The 18,115-nt window shown below is 38.4% G+C and overlaps 1 protein-coding gene and 1 long non-coding RNA gene across 2 annotated transcripts in view; both read right to left on the bottom strand.

Moving 5' to 3' along the window:
• The window catches only part of msto1 (misato mitochondrial distribution and morphology regulator 1), a 71,647-nt gene extending 69,498 nt beyond the window's left edge, over positions 1-2,149 (bottom strand). Inside the window, exon 1 of the mRNA XM_048229907.1 lies at positions 1,882-2,149. Coding sequence (XP_048085864.1) covers positions 1,882-1,962 — 81 coding nt within the window. The 5' untranslated portion in view covers positions 1,963-2,149. The remainder of the gene's footprint in view (positions 1-1,881) is intronic.
• A 13,328-nt stretch (positions 2,150-15,477) lies between these two features.
• On the bottom strand, positions 15,478-17,512 carry LOC125285751. Its single transcript, XR_007192055.1, has 3 exons — positions 17,485-17,512; positions 16,595-16,735; positions 15,478-15,630 (listed from the first exon to the last, which is right to left on the bottom strand). It is a non-coding gene; the product is annotated as an uncharacterized LOC125285751 (long non-coding RNA).
• Positions 17,513-18,115: the final 603 nt, after the last annotated feature.

The following is an 18,115-nucleotide window of genomic DNA, read 5'->3' as shown; positions in this document are numbered from 1 at the left end:
CAAATACAATATTCAAATTACTTGAAAAAAAATTATATCCCGAGAAAATTGGATTTTGAGGGGTACAGCTCTATAGACCTCCATGAATTCTGCACTCGTGGACGAGCGCCCTCATGTGGAACCACAAAAGGAACTGCAACCAGGTCAGAAACCGGAAGTTTTCCGAGAGTGGCAGTTCTCCCCTTATTAGACATTCTCTGGCCGCACCAGGAAGAGAATTGGCACTGTCTGGTTACTTCCGGTTTCTGGACTGGTTGCAGTTCCTCCTCAGATTCCACTTGAGGGCGCTCGCAGGCGAGTGCAGAATGCATGGAGGTCTATGGAGCTTTAACCCTCAATATCCACTTTTCTCTGGATTTCATTTTTGAGTAGTAATTTGAATGTTGCATTTGCTAGGAGAGGCAAAGAAAATACACACTGTTGATTGTTATATTTTTTGAAGTCACGTAAGTCTTCTAAAAAGCCTTTCAAATATGTCAATGACGTCATTCATTAGCACAATGCTAGCGTGATATGGGCAACAACGACCCAAACTGTAAGAAATGAAAAGGACATAAGTACTCGTTCATTCAACTTTAGATCTTAAATCTATATTGAACCTGCATAAACTACAATAAAATCTATGATTCTTCTACGACAAGCAGGTGAAAGAGATACATTTAGCCGTCTAGCTCCATAGACCCCCATTCAACCTGTACTCGCCCGCGATCACACCCAGTGGAATTCTAATGGAACTGCAACCAATGTCGATACAATGAGGCTTAATAGGAAGTGCCAAGGCTCTCCGTAGACGGGCTCTGGCCGCACGTTAAAAACAAAACCACGTGGTTGTAAATGATTTTAGAAAATGTCATGACTGTTCTGATGAGAAATAGAAATGCAAGTGTTACATTCTGAAGTTGACTATAGCTAGATTAAGTGCATCTACAAACTACCAACTGGTTCATAAGAAAATTACCCAGTTGCCGAATTTAGTGTTTTTATTTTTTTATTCACTTCAGTTGTCCATGCGCTGGTTTTCGGCGTTCCAACCGGAAGTGGTCGCGAGCTATTGTAGAGCTTATTATTGTTGTTGTTTTAAGTCGCTTTAGACAAATGCAGCTGCTAAGAAACGTTAATGTAACAAAGATATAAAGTTGCTTAACAGGAAAATCCACATAGTTACGGTGCGTGACAACGGAAATGTACTGTGGTTAGGGGCAAATTTAGCTAACTGTTACGTAGCAACGTTACATGTAGACAAGCAGACTTGGAGCGTCGGTCTTGTCCGAATTCAAAGCTTTGGCCGTCACTTAACATTGGTATCGGAACTCCCCCTATTACCGTCTTGCGTGTATGTGTCACTTAATATCAATTTCTATACAAACCAAGATAGCAGACTCCTAAAGAAACGCAACCACCCACACCATAGGTGTATCTAAATTAGCTATGTACCAAAAATGACATTTTACCGTGACTCAAAGAGCTGGAGACAGTGTTGTAAGGCTGCGTGTACACAACCGCTTGGAGCTCCAGTGGAATTTTAATTTCACGACGAGAATTCTCGGTCTAACCGTTCATGTGCCGTTGAAACGGTGTAAATAGGCGACCCATCAGGCCAGCACTATAACTCCGAGCGTGGTAAACAAAATCGGATATTTCAGGCAGTAAATGCTCCCGTTAACAAACAAACCAGATTTTGTTCAAATCTTCACACCTATGGCTACTGAAAAATGTCAGGTTAATTTAGCAAATGTTATTTTGAAGTGTTGAAAAACATCGTTGTTTTAGAATTTCTGAACAAAAGTGGTGATAATTGGGGGTGTTACGATAATTATTTTAACTCAAGTTACCACGCGTTCTTATTAGCATGACGATCAAGGAAAGAACAATAAATGTTACCTGTAAATTCCACCAGTGGGTCCCGACAAAGTTTGAATAATGTCCGAGCTGCAGTGTTATCACTTCTCTACACAGACTCATTATGATCGAGAAATAATCTTTCTGTTTCTTAACATACACGGAAAGGAAATGGCATATACCGTTCAATGTTTACTACACAATTTCGCGGCATGCTTTTAGCTGCATCAGAGAATAAGGGAGTGAACCGGCTCTCAGTAAGCGGGGGTCTGGCTGCATGGTGAGTGTAGCAGCCACGACATTTTCCAACATGGCCGCCAATTTGTCAAAATAAAAGTGCCCTCTTCAATTATTGAAGTTCGAGTTCAAGTTATTAATTTGTCACATTCAGTGATGGAGGAAGTACTGAATCGAGTAGCCTACTTAAGTTAAAGTACAAATAACGTACATGAAGGTTTATAGGCCAAGTACACTTACACTCTAAAAAAATGCTGGGTTTGTTGTTTTCAACCCAGCCGCTGAGTAAAATGGGGTCCAACACAGCATTGGGTTATCTTAACTAGTGATGGGGACAAGACCGCCTATGCCGAGTCCGAGACAAGACCGAGTCTTTGAAGGGTCGAGACCGAGTCCGTTGGTTTTCAAATACAGTCGAGTCCGAGTCAAGACCGAGTCTTTGAAGAAGCAAGTCGACCGAGTCCTTTAGGAGTCGAGACCGAGTCGAGACCAAGACCATAAAAACATGTCAGTTTTCATATTCATGATTTAATATCACCCCAATTAATAATCAACAGTCAGGCCCAGGCTTGGAATTTCACCATTTTAGGGGCAAGGCCGCTTGGCCTTCAGTTGGGCATATTTGGTGGCCACATGTCAGGGCACCAAGGCCAAAGTTAACTATACAGTAGTAGGCTATAAAAATAATCAAAGTTGTATTTAGCCTATTTACAGCAGTAGACCTGAATCACTGTATGAAACATTACAAAAACATGAAACATGACATATTACATAGAACTGTAAATCATCTGATCATCTAATATTTAGATGTCTAGGCTATATTTAATATTTATATTTATTTTATATTTGGCCTGTTATGGAATCATGTTGAACAATTTAAGCACAGCTCAGCTTTAAGAAACTGATGCAACCAAGATGCATGCTTAGCATTTTTGGATCATTAAGACTCCTTTCACAAACTCTTACTCAGCTGTATATCCTCTGATTTTAATATTTACCTATATCTAGGCAATATTTGTAACATTTATTTTGTATTTGGCCTGTTATGAAATCATGAAGAATGATTTAAACACATTTTGAAACCTAAAGACCAAAGTTGGAGACATGAATGTAGATCTTGCTGCAGATTACATTTTTAATTTAACCGGAATACTGTGGAACGGCTTACTGTACAGGGGCATAGCCGTGGGAAGTGGGTGCTGGGGTGCGGCAGCACCCCCTGCAGGAAAGCACGCGTATTTATATGTCATACCACTCACGGTCAGAAAAAAAAGAAGCTCTCCGTCCCCCTGTCTATTATTCTATTATGCACTAAAAAAATGTACATTAGACCTGGGAGATCTAAACAAAAACTAAACAAATTAACAAAACAAACCTGAGGGAGATATCCTATGACGCTAGCTTTATGGTACGACAATATGCCATATTAAGTAGCTGAATATTACCGTGAGTTTCCCAAGGAGCTGAACACGGGCCGCCTCAATCTTCAGCTTAAAATGATGCATAGTGTTATCGGGGATTCTCGTGCACCACGGTGAAAGGTGGCATGGATATTGAGTAAGCTCCATCCACAAACAAGAGCTCTCTTCAGCGAGGTAGATGAACTTATTCATCTGTGTCTTTGCGTGCCTGTTTCAGTGGCCTCCACAGAGCGTTCAATTCTCTTCTTTTTGAAAGTGTAGGTCAGCATTTGTTGTAGACTATATTTGTGATATGTGGATCAATTTAATGTAGGCTAGCCTATGAATATTGTGTTGTGTAGGCCTATGTTATGCATATGTTTTGAGTCAATGTGTTCGGTCTAATATGCTGTGCGATAGGCCTAGGGTCTTTAGCCTGTTTTGACACCCATGTCAGAAGCGTCAATAATTATTACGTTTTATTAATGTTGCTGTTCAACAGTTTTATATTTCACGTGTTCACCGTCGATTTCGGTGCAAGGCTACAGAAACTTTGTTACCTTACTAGTGTAATGTCAGATAGCAGACGGTTACTTTGTTTGCGTTAGTATCAATCTGTGGTTTGCGACATTTTGTCGCATTTTTTCTGTAATGTAGCCATAATGTTCTTGACAGTGATGTATGCCTGTGCTGTGTGTCATGCAATGCCAGTATGCTGTTGCCCCCCCTACAGCACCCCCAACCAAAACTCACTTCCCACGGCCCTGTACAGGGGACTTTGTGTTCGGTAAGGTCTGCTGTTTATTCTGATATATGGTTTGTCATGTGTTGAACGAAGGGTAGACGTTATGATTAAATGTAATTATATTATTTACTTTTCTCGTGAACCGTTCACCACAGCAATTAGCGGCTAACATTGTTTAAAAGCTGAGAAAAGGCTCTTTCATGTGATGTGATACATGTGCCTGTGTGATGAGTAGGCTTAGCGATTGCGAGTATTTCAACTGAGAAGAATGGGTGAATTTGGACACACTTTCTGTCTTGCCATGCGCTGTCATTTTCTCCACTGTGTAAGACTAAATTAGTTTGCGCTGTGATGCTAAGATTATTTTGACAGGCTATAGGCTAAATAAAAATCGCTATTAAACGGACGCAAAGCAGAATATTGAAAGAAGGGGGCACCAAGGCCAACAAGGGGCAAACATAAACATAAAAAAATGCGTTGGTCTCGAGGACTCGGTCTGAAATTACGAGTCCTTCTCCTCCCACTGCCGAGACCGAGTCAAGACCGAGTCTTTGAAGGAACAAGTCCGAGTCGAGTCCGAGAAAGCAGAAATCGGTCTCGAGACCGGACTCGAGTACTACATCACTGATGTTAACCCAACAACTGGGTTGAAATTTAATCAATGTGTTGGGTTATTTTGACACAACTGTTTAGTTAAAGTTACGTAATGTTTGGGTTATGTAACCAAAATCTACTGGTTGATTTTTAAAATACTCTGCTTGTACAAACTTTTAATAACTCAAAGTTTGTATTTACTTACATGAAAGTCACACCTTCTGTTAACAGCTTAAGGCCTGATATAGACAGTCTATATTAGAAATGGCCATCAAAAGCCATGCACTGAAATAAAACAGTTCAACATAATTATTTATTTGATAGTTTTCTTTATTTTTGAATAGATAGCCTAGTCTAAAATGCTTGTGATACTTCCATGAAGGCAGACAGATTCCAAAGTCCGTTTTGGGGGTCAGCCCTGTCAATCAAAGAAAAAGTGCATTTTAATCACTGTTACAGAACTTTATATCAAGACTTTCATGAACCATTACCAATGAATGATGTTGACAGACATTAAAAATCCACCAGGAGACAAATTATTAGTGCAACACACTCGGAAACCATGACCACCTAATATTATGGAGTTGTTTTAAACATAATACCAGTATAGTCCAGCAGCCAGGTCAGACCTTTTTGCAGAATCTTGTAGGGGTACCTCTTTAAGATTTAGGAGGGTGCCCAGGGATATCCCTTTAGCAATTTTGTATATTAACCCTTTCTTGTTCAATGTGTTGAATACAATGCGAATCGGGTAAAAAAAATAACTAGCAGATATCACTATGAAACTTCTCCAGTTGATTACATAAAAAGAATTATTACAAGTTATCTGTAATTTAATATTTAAATATGCAAATTAGGCATCATCTAATTAAATATGTGCTGATTTGCATAAACTTAAAAAATCTCAACATTGGATGAAGCCAGGTTCAAAATTACTTATTCATTGTGTTGGCATATTAGATGAAAAGTCTTTTACACAGGAAATTTGTATTACAAGTTTTGTGTAATTTAATGTTATATGAAAAAGCCCAATGTGCCAAAATCATGAAAAAAATAGGATATACCTCTAATTTCAAGAAATTTGGTCTGCATTTATCCCATGAATTAGTGAGCAAACAGTGAGGTGAAGCACACACTAAGGGATGTCACACATGCAACAATGTTACAGAAACACAAAAAAATTACTTTGATATGAGCAGGCTATCATATGAGTTTCTGTTAATATGTAGTACATGATGGAAATAATTTAAAGAATCTAGTAGCAGTCTTGTAAATAGTGACCCTGAATGATCCTTAGTTGTTGCAAAATCGTCTGTGACTAGTCTGTGACTCAACAACTCTATCACTTGTCTTTAGATGTGAGAGGGTCTGAGACTGTAGTCTTTCAAAAGTCTTTTCCCAATTTTTGCAAAATCTTTCAGTGTAAGGAGGGCATTAAGCCGACCAACATTTAAAATTGGTATTGTGTTATGGATGTGACAGTTTTGCATGGAGTTGCCCCTATAGTTACTCTACATTGAGAGACCATAAGGAACATGACATCAGTCAAAAACAATTGTTTCAAATAAAGTTGCACTGCTTTATTTGGTATTTCCACGTTCACCTGCATGTAGTCAGAAACAAGAGGACAATATCACTCAGTAAGAGAATCAAACCTATACCATTCAGACCACAATTCACCTGTTTTTGCCACCACACCATTAATCACTGTGCTTTTCTAAAGAATCTGTGAAGATTATAACAATAACCATCAAAAAGCAAGTCAACACTCAAATTAACATAGATAGCAAGAATTAACCCAGCAGGGGAGTCAGTCTCTTAATGAAAATTAAGTTACATTATTTTGTGAATTTTGGTTAGGCACTCACCAACCAGAAAAACTACCAAGGAAAGACACAAGTGCGACTGCCCAGGGGCAGTAGCGGTGCGTTCATGTGCATGGGAAAAACTTTTTTCCCAGTGAAAACATCATCATTTACATCACTTCATGTGGGAATATCAGGGACCGCCCCCATGATTACATTGTTTTTCCCACTGTGAATGTTCATGTGCTTTGCGGTCGGAATGTGTGAAAAACATGGATGCCACAACAAAGGTTAAAACACACGCTCACTAATCTTAAATAAACAACTGTATTTGCTTAAAAATATGGTGTAAAGCCTATTTTATACTTCTGTGTCGAATCAACGGCGTACCCCCGCAGACCCCTCTGCGTCGCCGCGAACCCCTCTCCGACCCCTCCGCCGTAGCTCGACGTGCACCTCCAAAAATTGTAACCCAAGATCGGCGGCCTAATGAACCCCGCAAGGACTGTGATTGGTCAACTTGTCCTGTGTGTTTCAAGCAGCCTACTGTGGGGATTAGCAACATGCTAGTTCACTGACATAAGCTTTGCAAATAAACTCTGACATATTTTGGTTGTGGGTGATTCTCCAACTACAGGCACTTTTGTGTCCTTGTGGTTGTTTTTGTGGAAAAATATAATATTTTTGTTTCAATCATGTCAATTTGCAAAGCCCAGATCACCAGCATCCTATAAAAAATTAATCATGCCTATATATTCTGATTTACTGCTCTTAGAGGGGCTTTTATCAGTGGATTTGGCTGTTTTGAGCTTGTCCCCAACCCAGACTTGTAACCTTTAACTGTTAAAATACACTAAAAACAAATTAAACCTAGATTATTTTGTACCATGTTTGTTGCCAGAAAGAGTTAAATAAACACATACCATTTCAATTTCTAATGCAAATAATATATTTATACTATTTTTTAGGGAAAACATCAGTGTCCCCAGGTTTTCCGTCATTTCCACCACACAACCTATTTCCAGTAATATATACTTTTTTACCTAAAAATGTTTATTTGTTTACCAGGGCAAAACATAGTGTTACTAAAGAGGAAGGTTGATGGCAAATATCAGAGACATATGGTGATCAGAAACTGAAGAAAAATCATTGTAACCATCACTTGAGAATAGAGTATTTTTATTCAACGTCATTTCCACCACAGCTGTAACTTCAAACGTCAAAATATGCAAAGTGACAAAAAAGCATAGTTGTGTGTATTTTGGATACATTGTGCCCTATCTCCAAAAGTATCTGGGTATGGCAATAGAATGTGATTATATATGGCTGAAAACTGTGAGAATGTCATTTTCATCACAGTCATTTCCACCACAAATTGAGGTCATTTCCACCACAAAGTCAGCAAGACAGTGATGCAATGTCATTTCCACCACAGTCCCCACAGTCATTTCCACCACAAAATGACCATCACAACATATGTTTTAAGGAAAAAAACATAATTCCAGGTGGCATAGACTTATACTATTTTCAGAAACTATAATCCATACTTCATTATTAATAGAAAAACATGTGAGTGACTTTAATAATTTATGGATACTTTAAACAAAGAGTATTTTTGATTATGAAAAAACATAATTCATTGTACCGAGCAACTTCAAGCAATATACATTTAGTTCACAAAGTCTTAGGATTTGTTATGTGGTATGATTAAGTAGTCATAGACATGGTAACTGATATATAATGTAACATAATGAATTATATTGTATAATCTGCAAATAAAGGACATAATTTGAGGTGTGGTGGAAATTACACTTTTCCCTTACGCTTTAGAAAACTGATAAAAAATAACAATATTCCATGTCATGCAATTGTGCCCAGTATCATACTTTGTTTCAAGACATATTAATGAGTGTATCAATGATTTTGAATGTGTGTTTGGAGATAATTAATTTTCTAAAAGTTGAAAGGCCAAAAGGGCCTGTAGTTGGAGAATCACAATCCGTTTGTAAAGTGTTTATGTGTCAGTAACGTTTTGAAATTAGCACTTTGCCAGCAAGCAGTACTTTGTGGACAGTTGTGCTAAAGTTTGCTTGCTAATACTTTGCTAACACTTTCCTGTAACCGGAGGGTTGCCGGTTCGAACCCCGACCAGTAGGCACGGCTGAAGTGCCCTTGAGCAAGGCACCTAACCCCTCACTGCTCCCCGAGCGCCGCTGTTGATGCAGGCAGCTCACTGCGCCAGGATTAGTGTGTGCTTCACCTCACTGTGTGTACACTGTGTGCTGTGTGTGTTTCACTAATTCACGGATTGGGATAAATGCAGAGACCAAATTTCCCTCACGGGATCAAAAGAGTATATATACTTACTTATATACTTATACTAACATAACTTAAAGAAGCACTATGCAACAATTTTAGCAAAAAATGACCTTAATTATGCAGGTTGAGTCGTTCTGATGGTTCTACAACACCTTCTGGGTCATTTGGTGGGTGCTTCATCTCCCCCTATCGCTTTTCCGCGGAAATACCAAATATGCAACTTTCTGTTCCCGGTCCGAAGGAAACCGGATGTGGCTTAGCAGAAGTATCCAATCGCGCCTCGAAAATGTAGTCAGGTTGTAGTTTCGAAGAAGACTGCAAAACGGACGCCAACTTGGCTTTGTTGCTGTTGAAATTGTAAGTAGCCTACCCATGGGTGAATTTCGTTTTTGTAATGTGGTTTGATCTTGAACAATGTGCTTGCTCGACAGTTTTATTGTGAGCCCTGTATGTGTTTAGCTTGGTTTCTTGATGGCTAGCTCGCTAGCTAGTGGCGGTTTAGCATAGCAGTCACTTGCTACCGAAGCTGCAGGGGGAGCTGTGTCGTGAATGCGAGCCCAAATCCAGTGAAAACCCAGAATCAACGAAGGAATAACCAGACCTGCATCGTTCTTCTTTAAACTGGGTGGCAGACACCTCGCAAATAACCTCAGATTTATTTGCTGATTACAGTAACTAGGTCAATGGATTTTCGGTGTATTTCTCGATACTTTGTACAAAATCTAAGCAAGAAAATGCCAAACAAATAAGATTAATATTGGCACGACAGTCTATGGGATTTACCATTCTAATAATAAATATAACCGCAAGCGGTGATTTACCGGGGTCCGAGCAAAATGAACATGAGGTAGCATAGCTTTTTAGTTTACATATGCTTTGATTGTTTGGGTCCAATTGTTCAAAAAAACGTGATTAGATTTCGGTTATCGGATTTCAGTTACCGGATTTCGGCTATCGTATTTCAAATCTCGAAAATGGGTTGTTCAAAGGGAAACAAGGATCCTGAAATTGGATTAGATCACATAATCTATTCTTGGTTTTGATCTGGATAAAACCTTTGTGTTGTTCAAAACTTTTGAGTTGGATTGGAATAAATTTGATCCATAAAATTAGGATTACCCTGTGCTGTAACGTTATAGTGTGCTAACCTCCACAACCCAACAGTATTTTAACAGTATTCTATTCTAACATTATGCTAACCTCCACAACCCAACTGGAAGGAACTGTATGCTAACCTCCACAACCCAACTGGAAAGGCTGTATGTGGGTTGAGGTAGAGTGAGTTGTGTGGCGAGCAGGCAGAGCCTCGGTCAGAATGCTCAATGGTATGGAGTGATGACACGGAGATGGCAGGTTTCGGTGCAACACAAGTGAACTTTATTTGAGTTTCAATTCATCTGTTCTTTTGTTCTTTACTTGTATGTGTGCTGCATCAAAGAGGAAACAAACAGAAAATAGAGTAATCAGTGAAATGGGGTAAATCAGTACAGATCCCAACTCACAACAATAAACTGAAATCATATGGCTATATAAGGTACAACTAAACAATACTTGACATCCCAAGTCAACCAACATCATCTAATCATCTCTCACATGGGACTCCAACACACCAAACCATCAAACAAAGACCTTAACTTTACACATGATGGCAGAGCTACTCTACAAACTGATAAACATCACAAAAGTCATAGTGAGGGTCATTAAAGTGATGACTTACGTTAACTCAAAGATGCACACAAAGCAGGACACACTGGAGTGCTGGGTTGAGATGAACAAAAGAGTGAACTGAGGGCGAACAAACAATTTATCCTGGTCTGAGCCCCTGCTCCGGAGCTACAGGGTTTTCCAGCAGGTAAACTGGGTGTGCTTAGGTGGCAGAGCCAAACAATCCTGCAATTTCTCCACAGCCACTTTCACCTCAAGGACTTTGTGCAGATTTAACTGTACATTCAAAAATGAGAAACAATATAATAACTAGATTTACCGCAGAGCGGTACAAAATATGACCGCCGCCCAGTCCAGCACATTTTTTCCACAAAAATAAATCAAGCTGAAAGGCCTATATGATTCTAATGCAACTGTCTCACTAAATTGCATTATCTACACTCAATTCTCACTTGTATCTGCTAGACAACAAGTACCAAAACATGATTACTTCATAGATTTCACATGTAAAATTCATTTTATACAACCCCACCCCCATCTTGCCAGTTCATAATTCTAAGAAATTCTTGAATTGTGTGCATGTGTGGTGCACACGTTTATGTTTATGTGTGTGTTTGTTCATGTGATGATGTGTGTTTGTGCATGTGCATGCATGCGTACATATGTCTACTGTGAGTATGTGTCATAATGATGATTACTGTGAATGTATGTGTGTGCGTGTGTATCTGTTTATGCACATGTGTGCACATGGAATGGGTTAACATGACCCCTGGAGGCAAACATTCAGAAAAATTGGTCATCCTAGGCCCCACGGTTCTCAAGATATTCACAGAAAACTGTGTCTGCCCTACCCTCCTTCGGGGGTCCAGTCCAGCTGGGGGCTACAGATCAAAACGAAAAACGATGGTTCCATGCTATCCATGTGGGGTAACATGCCCACCAAGTTTCGCCTTTCAGTGTCCCAGGAATCCTTGTTGGTGTACGGTCACTAAATGTACACATAAATCATTTTATTGTAAGGCCCCCATGAGCAAAAGTTCACAAAACTTGGCATGCCTTCGAAGGTGTCATAATGATCCTACACTTTCACTTTCCCTGCAGTTTTGACCATGTCAGCCAGAGATATTGTGATGAAAAAACACCTAATTTTTTGCTTTTTAATTTTAACTAGGTGGCTCTATACATGAAATAAGGGTAATGGGATGGGTTGACATGCCCCTTAAGACCAACATACAAAAAAGGTGGACCTCCTAGGCCCTATGGTTCTCGAGATATTCACAGAAAACTGTTTCCGCCACCTACAGGCACAGTTGGTGTATAGTAACATAAATTAATTTATTGTGTGGCCCCCCATGAACGAATTCCACGAAACTTGGTGTGCATTCAGAGGGTGTCACAATGATCGGTGGCAGTTTTGACTATATTAGGTCACAGATACCTGTGATTACAACACCTCATTTTTACTTTTTTGTGTTTAACTAGGCGGCGCTATACATGAAATGAGTGGTTATGGAAATGGGTTGACATGGCCCCTTGAGATCAACATACAAAATAAAATGGTCCTCCCTAAACCCCACGGTTCTCGAGATATTCACAGAAAACTGTGTTCGCTCCCCACCCTCCTTCCGGGGTCCAGTCCAGCTGGGGCTAAGCAGATCAAAACGAAAAACGATGGTTCCATGCTATCCATATGGGGTTACATGCCCACCAAGTTTCATGGTAAAATTCGTCTTTCAGTGTCCCCGGGAATCCCTGACGGAAATTTGACATTAAAAGAAAAAAAAAGAAAAAAATCTGACTAAACCCACATGACCACAAGCCATGAAGTCCATATTGACAAGTAGCTGTAATATTATAGTGTGCTAACCTCCACAACCCAACAGCATTCTATTCCTAGTATGCTAACCTCCACAACCCAACAGCATTCAAACACTAATGCTTTATGGATTTGAATCCTCAACCTAAGGATCGCCAGTACAAGGCATTATCCCACTGAGCCACTGTCAATCCTACATATTGGCCAAGTCACACACAACAAGAAAACTCCAAGCATACATTTGACAATAAAATGAAGGGCTTTCCTAAAAAGAGTACACCTGACAACTTTTTTGAAATTCTGGGCAATTAGACATTTGTAGAGAAGAACACTAATGGATGAAATATAAATAAATATGATAGACTTAATGATGAAGGAAAAATAGTAAAACAAAAGAAGTTCCCCTGAATGTCATAGAGTGTCTCGCATTCTGATTCTTGGCAACTAATGACTGTATGTTGATTGCCTGATGTCATTCAGGTGCTGTTCAATGGTGTGAATCTTCAATAACCAATAGCATATGCAGGTATGCCTAAAGCTCTACCAGGATTCAAACTCTCAACCTAACAAACACCACAGCACTCAGGCATTATCCCATCTGAGCCACTGACAATCCTACATATTGGATAGTCACATTCACATGGTGAAAATGTGGCAAAACACACAACATCAAAAAAAACTAGCACACATTTGACAATAGAATTAAGGGCTTTAAAAAAAGAGTACAGATCTGAAAAATGTGCACTGTTAATGGTATCCACCTAATGATGGTTGTATGGTTGTTATCCAAAGAAATAAAGTACTCATATAGAATATAGGGTGATATAGGATAAATGGGCTGAGCGGGTCGAACTCTTTATTGGCCTATTTCTGAAATGGAACAACATATCCAAATTATTTTGATAACTTTTGTGAGGCCTTGTCTAAACGTTGTCTGTGAAATTTTGGTAAGATTTGATAATTTTGAAGCCTGTGAAACTTTTTATGATGTTTGGCTTTTCTCTCTGAAATTGTGGCAAAAAGTAAACATTTTTAGTGCATAAGACCAGGGTGAAAAAGATGCATCTGAATGTAGAGAGATTAATATGATGAAAGAATTTTGAGTCTAGGTCAATCTGGTAACGAGAAATAAGCATTTTGACAAGAGCCAATCTTTGGGTGCAGAACCCCAAATTTTGGGTTATGGGTAGTGGGGGGTATTGGTAACAATACTTGAAAATGTAGTGGTTTCTAGGACTTTACACGTTTATAGGAATATAGGTGATCTAGGAAAAAGGCCTAAGTGGTCTAACTTCATTGGCCCATATCTCTGAAATGGAACAAAATATCAAAATTCAGGGCGATAACTTTGTGAGGCTTGGGTCTAAACATTGTCTGAGAGAATTTTGGTGAAGATTTGATTATTTTTTTGAAGAGTGTGAAACTTTTATAATGTTTGGCTTTTCCATGAAATTGTGGCAAAAGTAAACATTTTAGACCATAAGACCCAGGGCCAAAAAAGATGCATCTGAGTTTAGAGATTAGCCACCTTTGGGTGCAGTACCCCAAATTTTGGGTTATGGGTAGAGGGGTACTGGTAACCATACCACCTGAAAATTTCAAGAGTTTTGAGTTACGGTTTAGGGCTGTAGTATGACTTTACAGAATTTTGGCAAAAAAATGAACGGTTTACAGAATCAATAATAGGGGTCCCAGCAGTTACGCTGCTCGGACCCCTTAATATAACCGCCAAGCGGTGATTTAACGGGTCCAAGCAAAATGAACATGAGGTAGCATAGCTTTTAGTTTACATATGCTTTGATTGTTTGGGCCCAATTGTTCAAAAAGCGTGATTGGATTCGGTTATCGGATTTGACTGCTCGGTTCAAATCTTGAAAATGGGTTGTTCAAAGGGAAACAAGGATCCTGAAATTGGATTAGATCACATAATCTATTCTTGGTTTTGATCTGGATAAAACCTTTGTGTTGTTCAAAACTTTTGAGTTGGATTGGAATAAATTTAGTCCATAAAATTAGGATTAGAAAAATAATATATTCACATATATGCAGCTTGAACATATTTCAGTATAAGCACATCTATGTTAAATAAATATATTTACATCTATGTTAAATACATATATTTCCATGCATGTATCAATATATTTCAAAATATAAGTAAATATTCAATATTGGCCACTTTCTTATATTTTATGCATATAATTAAATATTTAAATATATGACACTAAGAAGAATGATCACATGACCCTTGATAAAGATTCTGATCACATGATCTATATATTTCAGACATATATTTCTCTAATACAGTTCATATTCTACTATGGTTTGATATTTTCCACATTGATCAATAAATATGTCACTATTGTGTTTACTTAAAATCAACCATAGTATCAGTATAAAGAGGAAGAATCACACAACACTTCTGTTATCTTTTATTCTATTTTATTGAAAATCTTTGTTTTTGTTATGGAACCTCAGTTCTGTCACTTTGGCATTTCTTGCCTGGCCCAGCAATCTGGAGTGAGTGTCTGGCCTGGGAACTGCTTCAGGGTGGTCTCTGAATAAGACAGAACATATACAAATAGAACATGCAAAATATTAGTGACACAAATACAGATGCTAAAGTGCAGAAACAATGTTGTGTTATCACGATAATTGGAGATAAATACAAAGTGAGTTGGAGAGAAAGACATTCAAATAAAATAAACTCACCAATTATAGTCTTAGTCCTCTCCCAGGGTCCAGGCATTCCCTCTAAGTGCCTCTAAAAATAGCACAATCAATTAGGACCTCAAATAGTTACAGTTTACTAACACAGAAAAAAGATATATGATGGTGGAAGTGAAAATGTGAAGCAGTCCACACAGACAGCCTAACACTTTTACATGAGACAACACAACTAATATATCATATACACAGAAGAGAAACATACAGATACACACTGAAAGGAAAAGTTAGATTCATCCTCAATTTTTTACTAAACTTGTACAACCAAGAAGCTGCTATTTCATTAAAGTTAATGAATGTAAATTTTAATGTAAAAGTTCACATCTGTATGAAAACACTCTACAAACCTTGTTGAATAAAAGCCTTCAGACTCACAACCTCCTCTTGGAGAGCCATTATCACCACCTCTTCTGTAGGTGGTTGTCAGTTCTTGGTTATCTCCCACAGCTCACACTCATAGAGAGCTCTACCAGCATTCTCTGAAACCTGCAAGTGAACAGAATTTACAGCATGAATAGAGTGGCGTTTGGTTGGGTATACTGCGTAATATGTAATGTCCTGGGATATTCCCACTCATGAAGTGTCTCCGAGACTGCTATCTGAGACTGTAGGAAGCTGTACCAACCATCATAGAAAGATATGGTTGGAAAGGTATATTTTTTTTTTTTTTTTTATAATTATTTTTATTATTTTCATCAAGAATTAATACATATACCAGCATATACTGTGTAACTTCATATCAGCATCAAAATACAAACAGTAACAGTACTCCCTTTACTCCACAGGATCTTAACCCACACTCATGCATGCTCATACAGTACTCATACATTCACATACACACCTTCCCAGCCATACACATACTTTGCTCTCCATGCTACCACTCATCCAAATAAACCATTTATCCATATTCCACTCATCCACATATACCATTTACCCATATAACATTTATTCCCACTCATCCATATTTCACATTCACCCACACACACACACACACGTTTGGTTTCCCCGCTCTCAGTCACATACCTAGTTCTTATTACTTAGCCACTTAATTTACAAGGCTTCATATATAGATCTGCCATACATTGTTAAATTGTTGTATTTTGTTCCGATCTTCAAACATTGATTTTTCTATATTTAAATAGTACTTCATTAGACCCTTCCATTGCTGTAGCGATGGGGGGGCCTCTGAATCTTTCCAATGCTTTAAAATTAACTTTTTGTATACTAAAGAGGAGAAGAGGACCATCCATCCAATGGGGTATTTTGGAAAGGTATATTTTCAGTTCACTTTGTGTCCCCAGTAGCTTGAAGCTGATTTCTTTATTCAAAAAGATCAAAACTACTCAAACAAATGTATAAATTCTCAGAAACAAAAGATTATGTTCTGCATTCGAAAATAGACCTTTAACAAAAAAGTTATATTCATAAGTAAACATTAAGTTTTGATTACCTTTGGTCTATGTGATGAAGCATCAACATCAACATTTGTCAGTGAAGCATACTATGGGTTGGGCTTGGGTCGTCTTGGTCTCAGGTCTTCTGGTCCATCCTCCGGTGTCCTTGATGTAGCTTTCGAGTGTTGCCTCACTCTCTAAAATGTAAAAAAAAAGGGGGGTTTCAGTGCTCAAATATACTACATGACCATACATGGTACTTTTCAATACAATTCAACTTTTACATTTCCATAATTTAGCATGGGTGTGAAGGGTTTTGCAAGAATGTCAATGCACAAAGCATGACAAAGTAGTTTGATGGTGCACAATAACAAAACACATTACTTGCGATACCATTTCCATGAAATTAAGCACAGTACTTGTGTCTTCAATTTCTACACGTCCACTCTAATACTCTCCAGCACATTTGCACTACATCCTATCTAAAAAAGCAAATGTTAGCTCTAAGTGTTGTCCATGATGCAACAATAGCAGCTAGCTAGCTAAACCTAATAGAATGTCTACACCTTAGGCTAGTAATGTTAACCGTAAACTTTACATTTTCTGCCTTGCATGACAAATCATAAGATAGCTTCTATCTATGCCTATCAATCTACATGCAAGAGGCAAATATACTACCAAATATGGCAGGGAGACAGGTTAAATTCGTATTTCACGGTCATTACAAGTCGTTTTCATTAATTGTCCAAACGTTTCTCAGTGAATTTATTTTTCAAACCCCTTTCAGGTGTAAAACAATAGCTAGCGCTGGCTAATTTATGCTAACGTTAATGTTACAGAAAGTAGCAAAGGTTAGCTTCCACCAATAATACCATTGTTAATTCGGACATTAATTTATGCAAATGTTATATGAAAGCAATTCAGCATACAATGAAGATCTACTTACCAGCAATTTTGACCACCATGGCCTCAAAACTGCCACTGCTTCTTGGTCAGCCTCCCCCCTCCACCACATAACGTTAGTTTCTACTAGAAACTTTCTAGCAAGATGTTGTCCCATCCAGAGCCGTTGAAAAAGTATTCCTCATTAACGTTACGTCTACTAATGCAGTCAGTCGGCAAAATACTGGTTTTGCCCTCATACTCCCCGCCAATCCACTTAACCAGAGCAAACGTTTTACATTTGGACTAGTAGTAGCTGTTAGTTATGCTTATGTAGTGAAAAAGCTGCAAACATTTTAACTGTTATTCCAACGACCTTAGAGTACGTTGGTAGTGACGTATTTTGAAGTTGAAGGTAGCCTTTTTGTAAACCCCACCGATCACTGCCTGTGTGCAAATAAGTTAATTGAATATATTCACTATATATGTTCATGTACGATATCCACATATATGTTACATTGCTGGGTCCCACATATACTTGCATATATAGCCTACATTCTTGTACTATATATGTATTAAATATATTGTAGCCATCTATTTAAATATAAGCTGGATGTAGCTGCATATATGTGAATATATTTTTTCCCTTGATTTTTCTGTATGGGATACCCTGTGCTGTAACGTTATAGTGTGCT

This window comes from Alosa alosa, chromosome 20 (assembly GCF_017589495.1).
Source record: "Alosa alosa isolate M-15738 ecotype Scorff River chromosome 20, AALO_Geno_1.1, whole genome shotgun sequence".
NCBI lineage: Eukaryota > Metazoa > Chordata > Actinopteri > Clupeiformes > Clupeidae > Alosa > Alosa alosa.
The sequence above is the reverse complement of the archived record's forward strand: the minus strand, read 5'-3'. Positions and strand labels throughout refer to the sequence as shown.